At 41.9% G+C, this 13192-nt stretch overlaps 1 protein-coding gene across 5 annotated transcripts in view; it reads left to right on the top strand.

Moving 5' to 3' along the window:
- KIF6 (kinesin family member 6) overlaps positions 1–6865 on the top strand; it is a 421087-nt gene extending 414222 nt beyond the window's left edge. For 3 of the 5 annotated variants that reach the window (XM_090046733.1, XM_090046752.1, XM_090046742.1), the window contains one exon: positions 2109–3302. In XM_090046733.1, the coding sequence (XP_089902859.1) occupies positions 2109–2125 (17 nt within the window). In that variant the 3' untranslated portion in view covers positions 2126–3302. Of the gene's footprint in view, positions 1–2108; positions 3303–3599 lie in introns of those variants that run through there. The other 2 variants (XR_016442273.1, XM_090046721.1) reach the window with 2 other exon arrangements.
- The last annotated feature ends 6327 nt before the right edge of the window (positions 6866–13192 follow it).

Raw genomic sequence — 13192 nt, 5'->3', positions numbered from 1 at the left:
CAAGGGCCTACATCTTGAAGACAGTTCTTCAGTCTTGTGTGCAGTTCTGGTCTCCACATCTCAAAAAGTATGTAGTAGAATTAGAAAAGGTATACAGAAGGGCATCCAAAATGATCAGGAATATGCAGTATACCAAGAGAAACTAAAAAAAGCTAGGACTCTTTAGTTTGGAAAGTAGAAGGCTGAGGGAGTATATGATAGAGGTCTGTAAAACCATGAAAGGTATGAACAGAATGAATAAGGAACACTTATTCACAAGTCCCAGAACTAGAACTAGGGGGCCTTCAATGAATTTAGTTGGAGGCAGATTTAAAACTAACAAGAGACACTACTTCTTATGCAGTGCATAGATAACTCATTACCATAGGAAGTTTTAGAGGCAGATAGAATAGCCAGGTTCAAAAAGGCACTAGACTAATTCATGGATGATAGGTTTATTAATAGCTATTAAATAGAACACCCAGGGATGTAATTTTAGTTGTCCTCAACCATGAGATACACACCTAACTTTTAGAGATGCCCATGTCATATGATCCTGCTGTCTCTATTCTCAGTCACGTCTCCTTTTTCACCACTAATGTTTCAAACTTTGAAGTGTGTCCTAGCTCAGTTGGGGCCAACCTTTTTTGGCAGACAGGCCACAGATTAGCCCTGCACCCTCCCCCAGTGCCATTCCAATCCCTTTTCCTTATCTGATCTGCTGATCAGCTTTTTGCTTCCTTCCCTGTATTCCCTGCAGGATCTGATGCTCTGCTTTCTGCAGCCTGCCCTTATTGGCAAAGGTGCTGCCTCCCCAATCTGCCACAGCCACACAGAGATGCTGCCCATGTCGCTTGTGGCATCCATGCTGCAGGTTGGCCACCCTGTTCTAACTGATCTGTATTCAGAAGGGTACATTGCCCTCTCGTGAATTAAGTAGTACAGGGATCCTGAAAGAAGCCGGGCTCCTGGCAAAGGAAAGGCAGAGCAGCTTTGCAGGTAAAGAAATATCAAGGGAGGGAGACCAGAGTAGGTAGAAAGAGGAAAAGGAGTAAGCTTAGTGGGTGCTTTGGGGAAGAGGCCTGCAGTAATACTCATCCCTTATGTAGCACTTTTCTTCAGAAAATCTCAAAGATCTTAATTTTACAGATAGGCTAACTGAGCCCCAGAGCACTCAGGAAGACAGTGGCAGCGCTAGGAATAGAAGGCAAGTCCCCTGAGTCCCGGTTCGGTGCTCTATCTACCTGGCAACGCTGCCTTCCACGAAGTCCACATCTTTTTTAGGCTTTGCCATTCGGGAAATATTTGAGCATTTGTCTATTAATACACTTAACTGTCTACAGGGCTGTTGTACTTTATTCACAGAACTTTGTTTTCTTCATGGAAGAGCCCTTCAGGGGACTCCAGCAGAAAACATTGTCTCAGTAAAACAAAGCAAGGTTTGTTAGGCCTAGAAGATGATGTCAGCATACTTCCTGTTCCTTCCTGTATTGATCCTGACCCTTTCAAACTGTTCCATATCAATAGTCCAGGACCGCACCAATGGCCCTGCTTTGCATTAGCTGAGAAAAGAAGATAAAATGTGTGCAGAGGCCAATGGAGTGGAAAACAAGTTTTATAAATAGAAAAGGCGCGTGGGAATGCACAACATCCTTAATGAAAATAATACAGTGGAAAAAGCCTTCTGTGGGGGTCTCCGGGGAGATTAGTTCATCATTCCCAGATCATTGCCATTCACATCTCTGAACTTTACAAATAGAGATTAGTTAAGGCAGGCACACATGCAGTCCATTACACTATTTGAATATCTCTCGTTCATTCTACTGCTTGGGAGTAGCTTGCTGGGGTTTGCTAATGCTAACTGTTACATGGAGACATGGTTCAATTAGTAAAGTAGTTTACAAAGGGCTGTTCTGCAATCATAAACCATCGTTAAATACTTCATTCTTTGGGTAGAGAAGTGAAAACTGTACCAGGAAAGAATGTAAATTTAATATTATCCTTAAAATCTTAGATTAAGGTATCTTCTTCATTTATAACTATTTTGTGTTTGCAGAGTAGCCAGTGGTTTAAAGTTAATAATAATGTCTTAAAGTACTCTTATTAAAAGTCTTTTTATCTCTTTTCAGGCTTGGGGATCAAGTGAAATTCATCTTAATGTCCAATATTTCTGCTTTAGAAATAGTCAAAAGACCTCCTTTCTGCCCCATTTTTGTATATTTAAGAACCGCTCAGAATTGAGTGCTTAGGACCTGCAACATAATTGACTGTGAATAACAAATAACTCATGGATGAAAACAAAATCCAACTTTGTAAGGAATGTTGTTGAATTTGTGCAGTCAACATCTTCAGCGTGAGCGAAGTTCAGGGAAGACTGAAATGACTAAACTTTGTTTATTTGGAATTTGACAGTCATATTGTAAAGGTCATAATTACCTAAAAATCTGTATAACACTTTTCCATATCAGCAATAAGTGAACCATTTCTTTGTCGCTGATCTCTTTTCTTCATTTGATGAACTGTACAATGGAAGCTTAAGGAAGAAGTCATGTGAAATTCAGCAGTTTTGTCTTCATGTGTTTGCCTGAGCCGCTGCTGGTTTTGGTTCTGATAGGATCGAGAGTAGTTGTATGCAGAAACAAGTAAGTATTTGGTTTATAAAATGTAGGACCTTTGCTGATGCCAACAATGCGTTATTGATTTTCTTTTTCTGAGAAAACGCAGTTTTTATGCCTCAAATTTTGAGATTGTGTTACAATATGAAAAATGATCTCTTTAGCATTGTGACATTTCAGAAATTAAGGGTTTCAGAAAAATGAGGTTTTCACTTAAATACATCAAATTAAATGGGACATTCCCCCAAACGTCCAGACTTGAACAAACAGCAGCGACATTTCAGAGATTTACAGTGAAACTGAAATACTTTTTGCAAAATGGAAATTAAATATGAAAATGTAAATGCAGATTCATGTGTTCTTGCAAATATTTTGTATAGCTCTCTACACACTTTGTGTTATCTTCTTCACAACTCCCAGTCTCAGTTCAAGAGTGAGATTCAGGCAAGTCGAAATATTTAAAGCACACGTCTAATTCTCCAAGATGTACATGAAATCACTCTTTTTCATGATAGTGCTAAATTTGCACAATTTGCACTGCTGAAATCTGAAAATGTTTGGTTATTCAGATACAAATACAGATAACCTGATTGCCAGGAGCCATGTATTCTTAGAATGTTTTCCTCAATTTGTTGGAATTAAATTTTGTAGCAAATTGAAAGTTATGCCACAGCATTCACAGGATTGGAAAATACTTGAAGCTAAAGGTTTTCACTAAACTGGCAATTAAAATGCAGTCAATAAGGTAGTTTTTAATTTTAAAAGTACTGAGTTTCTCTGTATTTCAGTTTACTCTAAAAATCACCCCAGGGTCAAAATAAATCAATACATTTTGCACAGGCTTTAGGAAGAATCAGATTAATTGAGGGCTTGATCTATTGTTATTATCTAAGATTATTTTCAATTAGGAAGAGGGGCATGTGATAGAAAAGGCACAGTTCTGCCTCTTTTTTTTTTTTTTTGGCTGTTCTGAAGGTTTTGTTAACCCCTTTTTCTTTCTTTCAGCTTCTTTATTCCTGCTGTTCCCGTGATGGTTGCCTTACTAATACTTGTGTGCATACATTACATTTTGGCTGTTCACAGTGGGTGGGATTGCTACTCATTGTTGCTGGTTTCTGGGGAGTTTGTGGAAGGAAACTAATGCAGTGTAACAGCTGAAAACAAAGAGGAGAACCAGCATCCTGTGGTCAACCAGCTTTCTGTAGACCACAGCTTATGAACCACTATGCTAGAGAATCCATTCAGCAAGCTGTTTCTCTGCAGGCCCTGCCTTGCACAGAGACTGCCAGTCATGCTGAATTAATGTTCATACAACAGTACTGAGTACAACAGAGCTACCAAACTGAGTTCACTTAAGACAGCAAGTTGAAATGAACCAGAATGCTGACAGTGAAGACCTGGACTGCTGTTCAGTTCAATGGCTCTCCTTTCTTTTTATCAGTAAAATCTCCATTTCACTTGGAAGTTGCTAGGAGAAAAGCATTAGGAAAATAGTCAGTTTCTCCTGAGAGTTACTCATTTGACAACAGCCTTCAGTAGGACACTGAGAGATTGGTCCCTGCACAGAACTGATCTTGTGTGACTGTTATATAATGATTTCATATGCATTATGCTCTCAGTTTGCCAGCTTATTATAGATATTGGAGACAGATCTATTAGTTTCCCAGATCCAAAATCTTGTGTTCTTAATTCTGATTTCATACCAGTTTTCATTAGTATGACTCCCAGTGATTTAAACCAAGGTAATCTGGATTTACAGAATGATCTACAATCCGGATCAGGCCAAAATGTGCAAGATAAGTGTGACTGAGATATAAATAGTAATAAAAAACTACATAAATAGAGATGAATGATGAAAACTGCCCAGGCAACCCTTTAGATACTTCCCTAATGCAGCTATTTTAGACACGAAGTTAAACATCTTTTTTGCATATTTGTCCAAAAGTACTTGTCCACCATTTTTTCAAGATTCCTCCCTTCCCTGAAGACTGTTACTTAAAGAAACTATCAGTTTCTATAACAGTTTGGTTGATCATACCTTAATAATGCAACCCGTCCTGATAACTCTTGCACAAATAATATACAGTCTCATTGGAAAGGCCCAGTGTTTACCAAGCGGAAGGAACAGTCAGTAGCATAGGTTTACATTTGGATTTGTGCCTGCCTAGTCACCTGTAAAGCAGTTTTCCTAAGTAAAGAGGTTCTCACAGATGACTGAGTACTGTCTATTGACCGTGATATCTAACCAGTGGCTGTGTAAACTTGTAGATATGGTAAATACTATTTATCATCTCTAAGCAGAGTAAATCCAAAGACCTTGTTTGCAGAGGCATTGTGGGGCAGTTGCAGCACAGTGCTGGATGTCACACAGATGTTCCCCAGGAAGAACTCATGCCAAACACCATGGGCCACATCATCCTCTGCCACAGTAAAATCCAGACACCTCCTACCCTTGTGTCCCCTTCCCGTTTGACTATAAAAGAGCTTCTTTCTGAGCTCCACTTTAATGTCACCATTTCCAGGAAAGGCCCAAAGGACCTGTTTCTATTTGTGCGAAATCCCCAGTGATCTGTATAGAGGCCACATCATCCATATGAATTGTTGCACTCAGTAACTGGCCCCTCATCACCCCTCCTTCCACAGCTTCCTGACCACAACTGAAATTCATACACATGGTATCACTAGCATGTACAGTAGAACCTGGATACTTTGCACACTTCAGTCCCTTACCCACCCTGTGAAGATGAGGGTTTATGAACTAACCAAGGGATATGCAGCGGCAACAAACAGCTGTGTGGTACCAGGGAGGTCCGCCAGGTGTTTCCTGCAGCTTTGGTTGCAAAGGGCACTGTTTCTCCAATCAGCTGCTCAGGACCACTAATGAGCTCCAGCTGAGAGGAGAAGCTGCCCCTTTTGAAGTAAAAGCTGCAGCTGAACAGCTTATCCTTCACCAGGCAACCCACTGTAAATTAAATGGGTCATGAACCACTTGGATACGAATGGTCCAGGTTCTGCTGTATTGTAGTATTCTCCCAGTGAGAGTTTTCACTAGTCTGATCGTGTTTAACTGATCATAGTATATACAGGTTTAATGTCAATAATATAAACACACGGCATTTCAGCAAGATAAAGGGTTAAGCACTCATAAAAGCTAAATGTTCTAACTGCTCAGCTAGAGAATATGGATGTCGGCAAAATGAGATTCTCAGCCTGACAGGTTGTCTGGGTATGTTTTATGTCCCCCTATAGCATATCTTTTTTCTTTTCAGAGTTCCTTTATTTTAATAACTACAAAAATCTCATTTCTATTCTAAGATTTTTTTTAAATAGGCATTTTTATTTGTTCTTTAAATTATTTTAAAAAAACTTTTTTTCCAATTTTTCTATCCCACATCTAATATTTTCTATGAAATCTCACCAAGGTGGTAAATAATGTTATTTAGGGAATTATAATACCAGTTACTAATACCAGTGACTTGATCTGATACCAGCACAAGAAAACTAAGCATTCTTAATGCTACCCCTGCTTTCTTTTGTCCTTAGAGATAACAGCACTTGAGATGGTCATGTTTTTTAATATCTGATATCATGTTTTTTCAATATCTGAGGCTCTTCATTACACACAAATGCCAAACTAGTCATACTTACATTTAGGACTGTCTATTGACCTGCATAAATTGAGTCTACTTTGTGGCTGTAAGAAGTTAGCTCTTCAAAAGATTGAAGCAACCAGATCCAGTGTTCAAAGACAGAACAACAATAGGATTCAAGGAATTGTTCACAGAAATTATGAGAGAAAAGTATAATCAAAATCTTGTGGCTTCTTTTATCCATTCTCCTGGAAAAGACAAAAAGCCCAATGCACCTGTTACATACATGTATAAATCAGTATTTCAAACTGTATTGTCCAAATCTGGAGCAAATAACATCAAAATCAAGACCAGAAAGTTGGTAGAGAACAGAAATACAGTATGTTACTTTGCTCAGAAAATTAGGGTTTAAAACTAACTCCAGTAAACAAGGGGGAAATGACACAATTCAGCAATTAGCTGTGTACAGTTGTCCTGGCCAGAAGCAAACTTGTACTGAACCTCTGAATACTCACATTCAGATTTGTCTTCTGGCCCTATTCAGAAAAGTTTACTCTAGAAAGTTAGCCATGAACTGTCATATCAGAACAGTGAACTGGGCAGGTCAGCCAATGTATCCCTCAGCTATATGTACCTCATTATCATTTTAAGCCTAATCTTACTTCTGCACCACATAGACTTGTGTGATCTTCCATATTTCATTACAGTATTGTTTTTTTTAATTAGAACTACTGGATCAGGATATTTAGGTAATTGTAATTACCTTTCAGAAACCAATTAAACATCAAGTTAAGCTTCCTCAGTTACTTTTAGCTTGACATTTATTTTTTATTTCTTCTATAGTTTGAAAAACAGTATTCTATGTGTAGGACTTGGCATTTTGAAAGCAATGCCAGAAATGGGTTTAACAATTTTTGAAATATTGGGTCTTTCCTTATACTATGCTTATTTCCTTAGCATAGTATATTTAATTTGATGTATCAGCTGGGTCACAACCCTGGAATCATATTGGTATCTGAGTTTTCCAGAAGATCTCAGATGGGAACACTTGGGGTGAACAATCTATCACATCAGAATGGAATGATGGATATATTATCATAGGCCTAGAGATGAGCCAAGAAGATGCCATTCAGATCCAGATCCAGGTTACATTTGGGCAAGAATTCAGTGCTCAGATTTGAAACTGAATCTATGCTAGAGTTCATATTTAGACAGACAACACCTTGTTACTCTGAGTATGTACAGTACCTAGCCCTGTGAGCACCTCGTACATGACTGGAACCTCTGAGTTCTACAACAACAAAGACAGCAACAATAATGAGAAGAAGAGGAAGTCCCAGTCAAATCAAAAAGCCCTGGGCAAAAGGTTGAGGATGTTCCTTACAAGTCATTGCATGCATCATCCAGACAGCTCTATTAAGAAGCTATATATACCTTCTAAGGTTGCATCCAGGCAATCATGGCCATGTGGTATGTGGTGCTGCAGACATTCAAGTATTCTCCACACTGCAAGGCTGGGGGGGAGTTGACCTCTGGATACCCAGGGGTCAAAAATCCTGCACAAAAAAGGTGGAGCAGCATACTTTGGCTGCCAGCCAGGCTCTATGCAGCAGCATCACCGCTACTGCAGCCCCAGGAGGCCTCCAGGACCACAGGTAAGGTTGCTGGGGCCAGCCCAGTACTAGCCCCAGCCTCCCCTACCCCACTCGGGGTAACTTGCTGCATGCCAAAGGGTGCATGACACAGGTGTTCCCCGGAGACAACTAGCAACAGCACAAGGTGTGGCACTGCTAGTTGTCCCCTGGGAGCCAAACGTCCAAGCTCATGTGGACGTGGCGTAAGAGTTGCAGAAGAGGCCAAATGATAATTTATGAGAATTTTTCAATCATCAGGGGAAGGCAATACCTGAAGAAATACTTTTTTAAAGGAAAGGCTTAATGTTGCACTGGGCAGTTGCTAGGGCTGATCAAGGTGTCATGCCCCTAACGCTGGCAAGAGAAAAGTCAAAAGCATGCAAGAGGTCAGCTCAGAAAACAGATGGAGGAGTGGCAACAGAAGACACTGCCAGGGAATTTAGCTTAACATGATCTCCACAACCAAATTGATCATCAGCACTTAACTGCTTGGTTGAGGTGCAAAGCTCTTTAGTGAAAGGGAACACATCCCTCAGACCCAGCACCACCTGCTTCAGCTGCTGTGGCACCTCCTCAGGCCACACCAGCTACGCACTCGGCCCCACATCAGGCTCAGCCAGGTCCTGCATGGCCCCAGCACCATGGTCAGGATGTAGAAAGACTCAGCGTGCCCAGTGGAGGCCACCCTGCTGGGACCAGCCCCCCCCCCAACCCCCACGGCGAGCTGGGGAGGAGCCTTCCAGGTTAGGGCCACAGGGGCATTAGCACAGCAGAATGCACAGGGATCTCATCACCCTGCCTGGGACGCACTGCTGTGGGGGGGCCAGGCAGACCCACCATGGGCTGCTATGGCGGGAAGGCTCTGCCTGACCCCAAGTAGTGGCCATCATAGACATTTTCTGCTACTCTGCCCTCTGTCCTCTATTGATACCAAACCTAATGCCTTTATGCCCTCTATTTTTCTCTTTAAGAGAAAAATAGAGGACATAAAGGGGTCGGGTTTCATATCAATAGAGAACAGAGGACAACTGGACTGTCCTCTATGATGGCCACCTACCCCAGTGGAGAGGCCCAGCACCTCCCTCCCCTCCCATGGCAGCGGGATCTGGGTACAGGAGAGGTCTGCAACCCCAGTTCCATCCTCAGCCTAGCCCCAACCCCTGCCTGGGGAGAAGAGGGGAAGCCACAGCTGGGCAGCACCCCCTAGTGGCTCACCCACACCCACCGCCCCCCACCCACAGCTCCCCATCAGCAGCCTGGGGCCTGCATAGCACCAAGTATATGGTGAAGACATAAAGGGCCAAAGCCATTCCTGCCAGAGGTCACTGAACAGTAAGTGGTAAGTGGTATAAACATAATTGTTGTTTAACCATTTACATCCCTACATCCTTGACCTCAATTGTAAGGAAAAAATTTAAATTGAAGAGTTTTTTTTAGTTGCTGCTCTACAGCTCCTGTTTTATGTTGCCTACCCCTCAAATACCTCACTAGAATTGTAGTTCCCCCACACAGAAGACAATGACAATGGTAGGAACAAAGTCACCATTACCTTTCACATTTTTTCTTACAGTTTCAGAATACACTGTTCTGTTCACTTGCATGAAACTGTATGTTTGTGAAAATACCTTTGTTAAATAAGTGTTCATGGTTTTGTCCTTGCACTTATCTCCAAGCTTATTCAACTGGAAAGTGCCTCATCTCCAACTGTGTATTTACTTTGCATTTTCTTTTGTGTAGACACAATTGATTTTTTATTTTTGACTCTTTCTACTGAAACACCGCTTATTAGGTCAGGCAGAGGACATATCTTATCACATATTCCATGTGTCTTTTCAGGTTCATCCCAGCTGCTTGGTATATTTTATTTTCCATTAATTGATTTTTGGTGACTACGCTTTTGAAATGTGTTTTTAAGTAATAGTTTATTTCTGCCATTAAAGATAATAATGGCTTATATCAAAGATGATTAAAAATCACTGCATTTCCAATGTGTACGTGATGCACCTCACTTTAGCTATGGGCCTATCAAGAACAGAGGATGAAGAAAGCTCATCAAATTTGGAGGTTTGGTTTATACAAGCCCGAGAAAAGTACCCCAATTTTTTAGATCTTTTAGATATTTTATTTTTTACGCCCCCGTCTTTCTACATTGAAATCTACCAGCCTAACTGATGTTTGTTTTCCCCCAGGCCACAAGGATTTAGGCTTCAAAATGTGAGACATACACTCTGTTGTTGAAAAGAATAGAAGACCAATGAGACTTCTGGGAAAGGAAAAGTCCTCTGAATGTTTTCTTTCCTGAGAAAATGTGTAGACTAGATTAGTTGAATCACTCATTTATTAATTCATCTATTGATGTAACTAATTACTTAGTACCTTTAATTATGGTAGCATGATTAGTTATACAAATTTGACATAGTTCATCAACAGGTAAGCAAAATAGATGTGTTTACATCCATCCCAGAAAGTTAATAGATTTACACTCCTTTTCACCTACTAAGAGAAATGGGTCCCATAGATTATGGCACTACAAATTTACACATCAGACATTAAGCATTAAGACTTATATGGTGAAAGCAAGCTGCAATTACTCATATGACCTGTCCCAACCCAAGTTATACATGAATTCCCCACAGTCCACAACAAATAGATAATGCCTTTCCCCTGTGAAATTCAGAGACAAAACGCTTCACTGCTGGCCACTGGAAATACTGCTTTCTGTGATAGGCAAACCGGTAGCTCAGTTTCTTCAGATCCATTTGTATCTAATTTTTATCTACTTGTTTGGAACTATCAATCTCCCCTCTTTCTCCCTCTCCCCACTTCCCTTCTGCCTTTTGTATTCAACATTTCTCTCTTTTTTATATACTGCCTTATGCACATCCTTTCACAGCATCTGATGAAATGAGCTTCAGCCCATGAAAGCTTGTTCTGTATATATATAAAAATATACACATTTACTTTGATTAGTCTATAAGTAGGGACCACTGAAATTTGCGCTGGAAGTGTGCTGCGTGGCAGCTCCTTCAGTCTTGCAGTTTTTCCCACGTGCCCCTCCCACTGCTGATTGGTGGAAGGGACTCCATTGGCTTTGCTGTTTGCTCCTCACAGCCAGGAGGCAAAAACCAGTTTTAAGTATGCCACATTTTTTGCTTCCCATCCTGTCAGCAGCAAGCGGTGGGGTCCCTCCACAAATCAGCAGTGGGAAGCAAAAAAACGCAGCATATTTAAAAGCGTCGTTTTCTCCTCCTCGGCAATAAGGGATAAACGGCAAGTGGCAGGACCCTCTGCCAATCAGCAGCGGGGGTGCAAGCAGGGCAAACTGCAAGATTAAAAGAACCACTGCGCAGTGCACTTTGACGCAAAACCCAGTAGTCCCTATCTATAAGGCCTTTGGCAGCTGCTATTCAGCTAAAGGTGCCATGGAATCTGATGCATAACCCTGGCAATTGTGCTTCCTGCCATGCTACACATATGTAGCTGGAGACAATTGTGGGACCAGGGATCAGATCCTCATTGCGCCATATTGCTGGTGCAGAGGGAGCTTGAGATGAACTGTCTGCAACAGCAGTTAGTGCAGACTAATTAGGAAGCCAATCAGCTAATCCCTGCTCTCAGCTTGGGAGCATATCGGAGTTGAGGGCTTGAATACCCTCCAAGGCTGGGATCCCAATCAGTTGCAACTCCCAGCATCTGGGATACAGTCAACTTACAGGTTCTGCTGAGTCCCAGAGACTGACACTACAGATTAGCAGCTGCTCCCAGGTACAGGGGCACATCAGAGCCCTTGTCTCTACTGTGGGATCAGCTGGGAGTGGCACCTGGACAGGGCTTCCAGGCTCTGGGGTTCAGGCTGTGCCTCAACTGCACCCCAGAGCAGGGAGCCCCAACCAGCTGCCCCTCATGGCCAGGAGGTGTAGCAGAGTCAACAGTTCTGCTGTGCCCCGGCAGCTGAGAGCAGTAGCTGATTGGGGCCCCAGCCTCAGAGCCCTTTACTCCAATGTGCCCTGGAGGCTGGGAGCAGCTGATTGGGGCTCCCACCCCGGGCAGCACTTGGGAGTCAAGGGCTCCCATGCAGTCTGGAGGCTGGGAGCCCCAATCAGACTGACTGCATATGCAATTTAAGACAAGATGGGAACCAGCCACAAAGTTATTACACTTTTTTGGTGGTTTATTCCTTGTTTTCTCATGCCATTAATTTCATTAACGTGTGGGCAGGTCGCTATTTAAGAGGTGATTAACTAGTTAATCATGTCTTAAATGTAACATCTGCCAGGGGCCTAAAGTGCAAATTTATTCTACCTTTATTTGACTTCAGACCAACATTGCTAAGTACACCTCAGTATCAATTGCTCTTATTTCAGCTCCTGACTCCTCTCCACCTGAGCCAGGGTCCAACACTGAGTCCTCAGGTTCTCTCTGCCCTGCACTGCAGCAACAAAGCACCTGCAAATGCACCAGGACAACTCCAAGATCTGCCATACTGATAAAGTAGTTTTTCATGAGTTACTGGGGATGAGCTATACCCTGTTTCCTGCCAGTCAGCCCATCCCCAGTGTAAAGTAGAATGGGTGTTCAGACTTTCAGCACATGGGTTCTCCCAGAGGTGAATGAGAACTGAAATAGCCTATCAACCTACTTCTCCAAGCATTAGTCCCCACTGTAAAGCAAGTGAAAAAATCCCAATAATTGAGCAAAGGAAGGAAACAGGCATCAGGGGCATTTAACCAGGATGAAGCTTAAGAGAAAAACCACAATACCAAACCTGTGGCTTTCTTTCTGTATCCATGTTTTTATTCAATTACATTTTGACCAAGGTGCCTTTGTAAGGCTCTTCCTAATGTAAAATAATTATTAAACTCCATCTCCCTTTCAGTGCATGAAAATCATTAAGGTTCCCCTGAGTGAGTCTGTGGTACCATTTTAGCTAAAGATTAACCTTTAGCCCTCCTTCCCCTTCATGCATTTGGCTTAAAAGGGCAAGCCAGAAGTGGAAGCAGCAAAGATGAATGATTCATTCCCTAAATCTACAGCCTAGGCTTTTCGGAGTCAACTGACAGAGTTCGGCGCCAACAGGCCAGGAGAGAAAACTTGCTAGGGTTAGGATCCAGAAAGGATTTCTGTCTTGTGATCAGGCTGAATTCAGGATGCTTACAAGCTTCATCATGTTGCGTTCAGTGAGGCCACCAATGATTGCACAGTACAGACTGCAACTACTGACTTTTCCGTGTATTCAGCTTCATGCTCTTCTTTGTCCCAGGGAATCTATAACCAGAGAGATCGTAGAGTTTCTATGTACTAAGATCTAATGTTTAGAGCAAGGTATTGACAGATAAGATTCCAACAGTCTTTTCCTGGCTCTGCCATCAACTCA

This window comes from Crocodylus siamensis, chromosome 1 (genome assembly GCF_052110815.1).
Source record: "Crocodylus siamensis isolate JL-2025a chromosome 1, ASM5211081v1, whole genome shotgun sequence".
NCBI classification, from domain to species: domain Eukaryota; kingdom Metazoa; phylum Chordata; order Crocodylia; family Crocodylidae; genus Crocodylus; species Crocodylus siamensis.
This window is presented reverse-complemented; position numbering and strand designations above follow the sequence as displayed.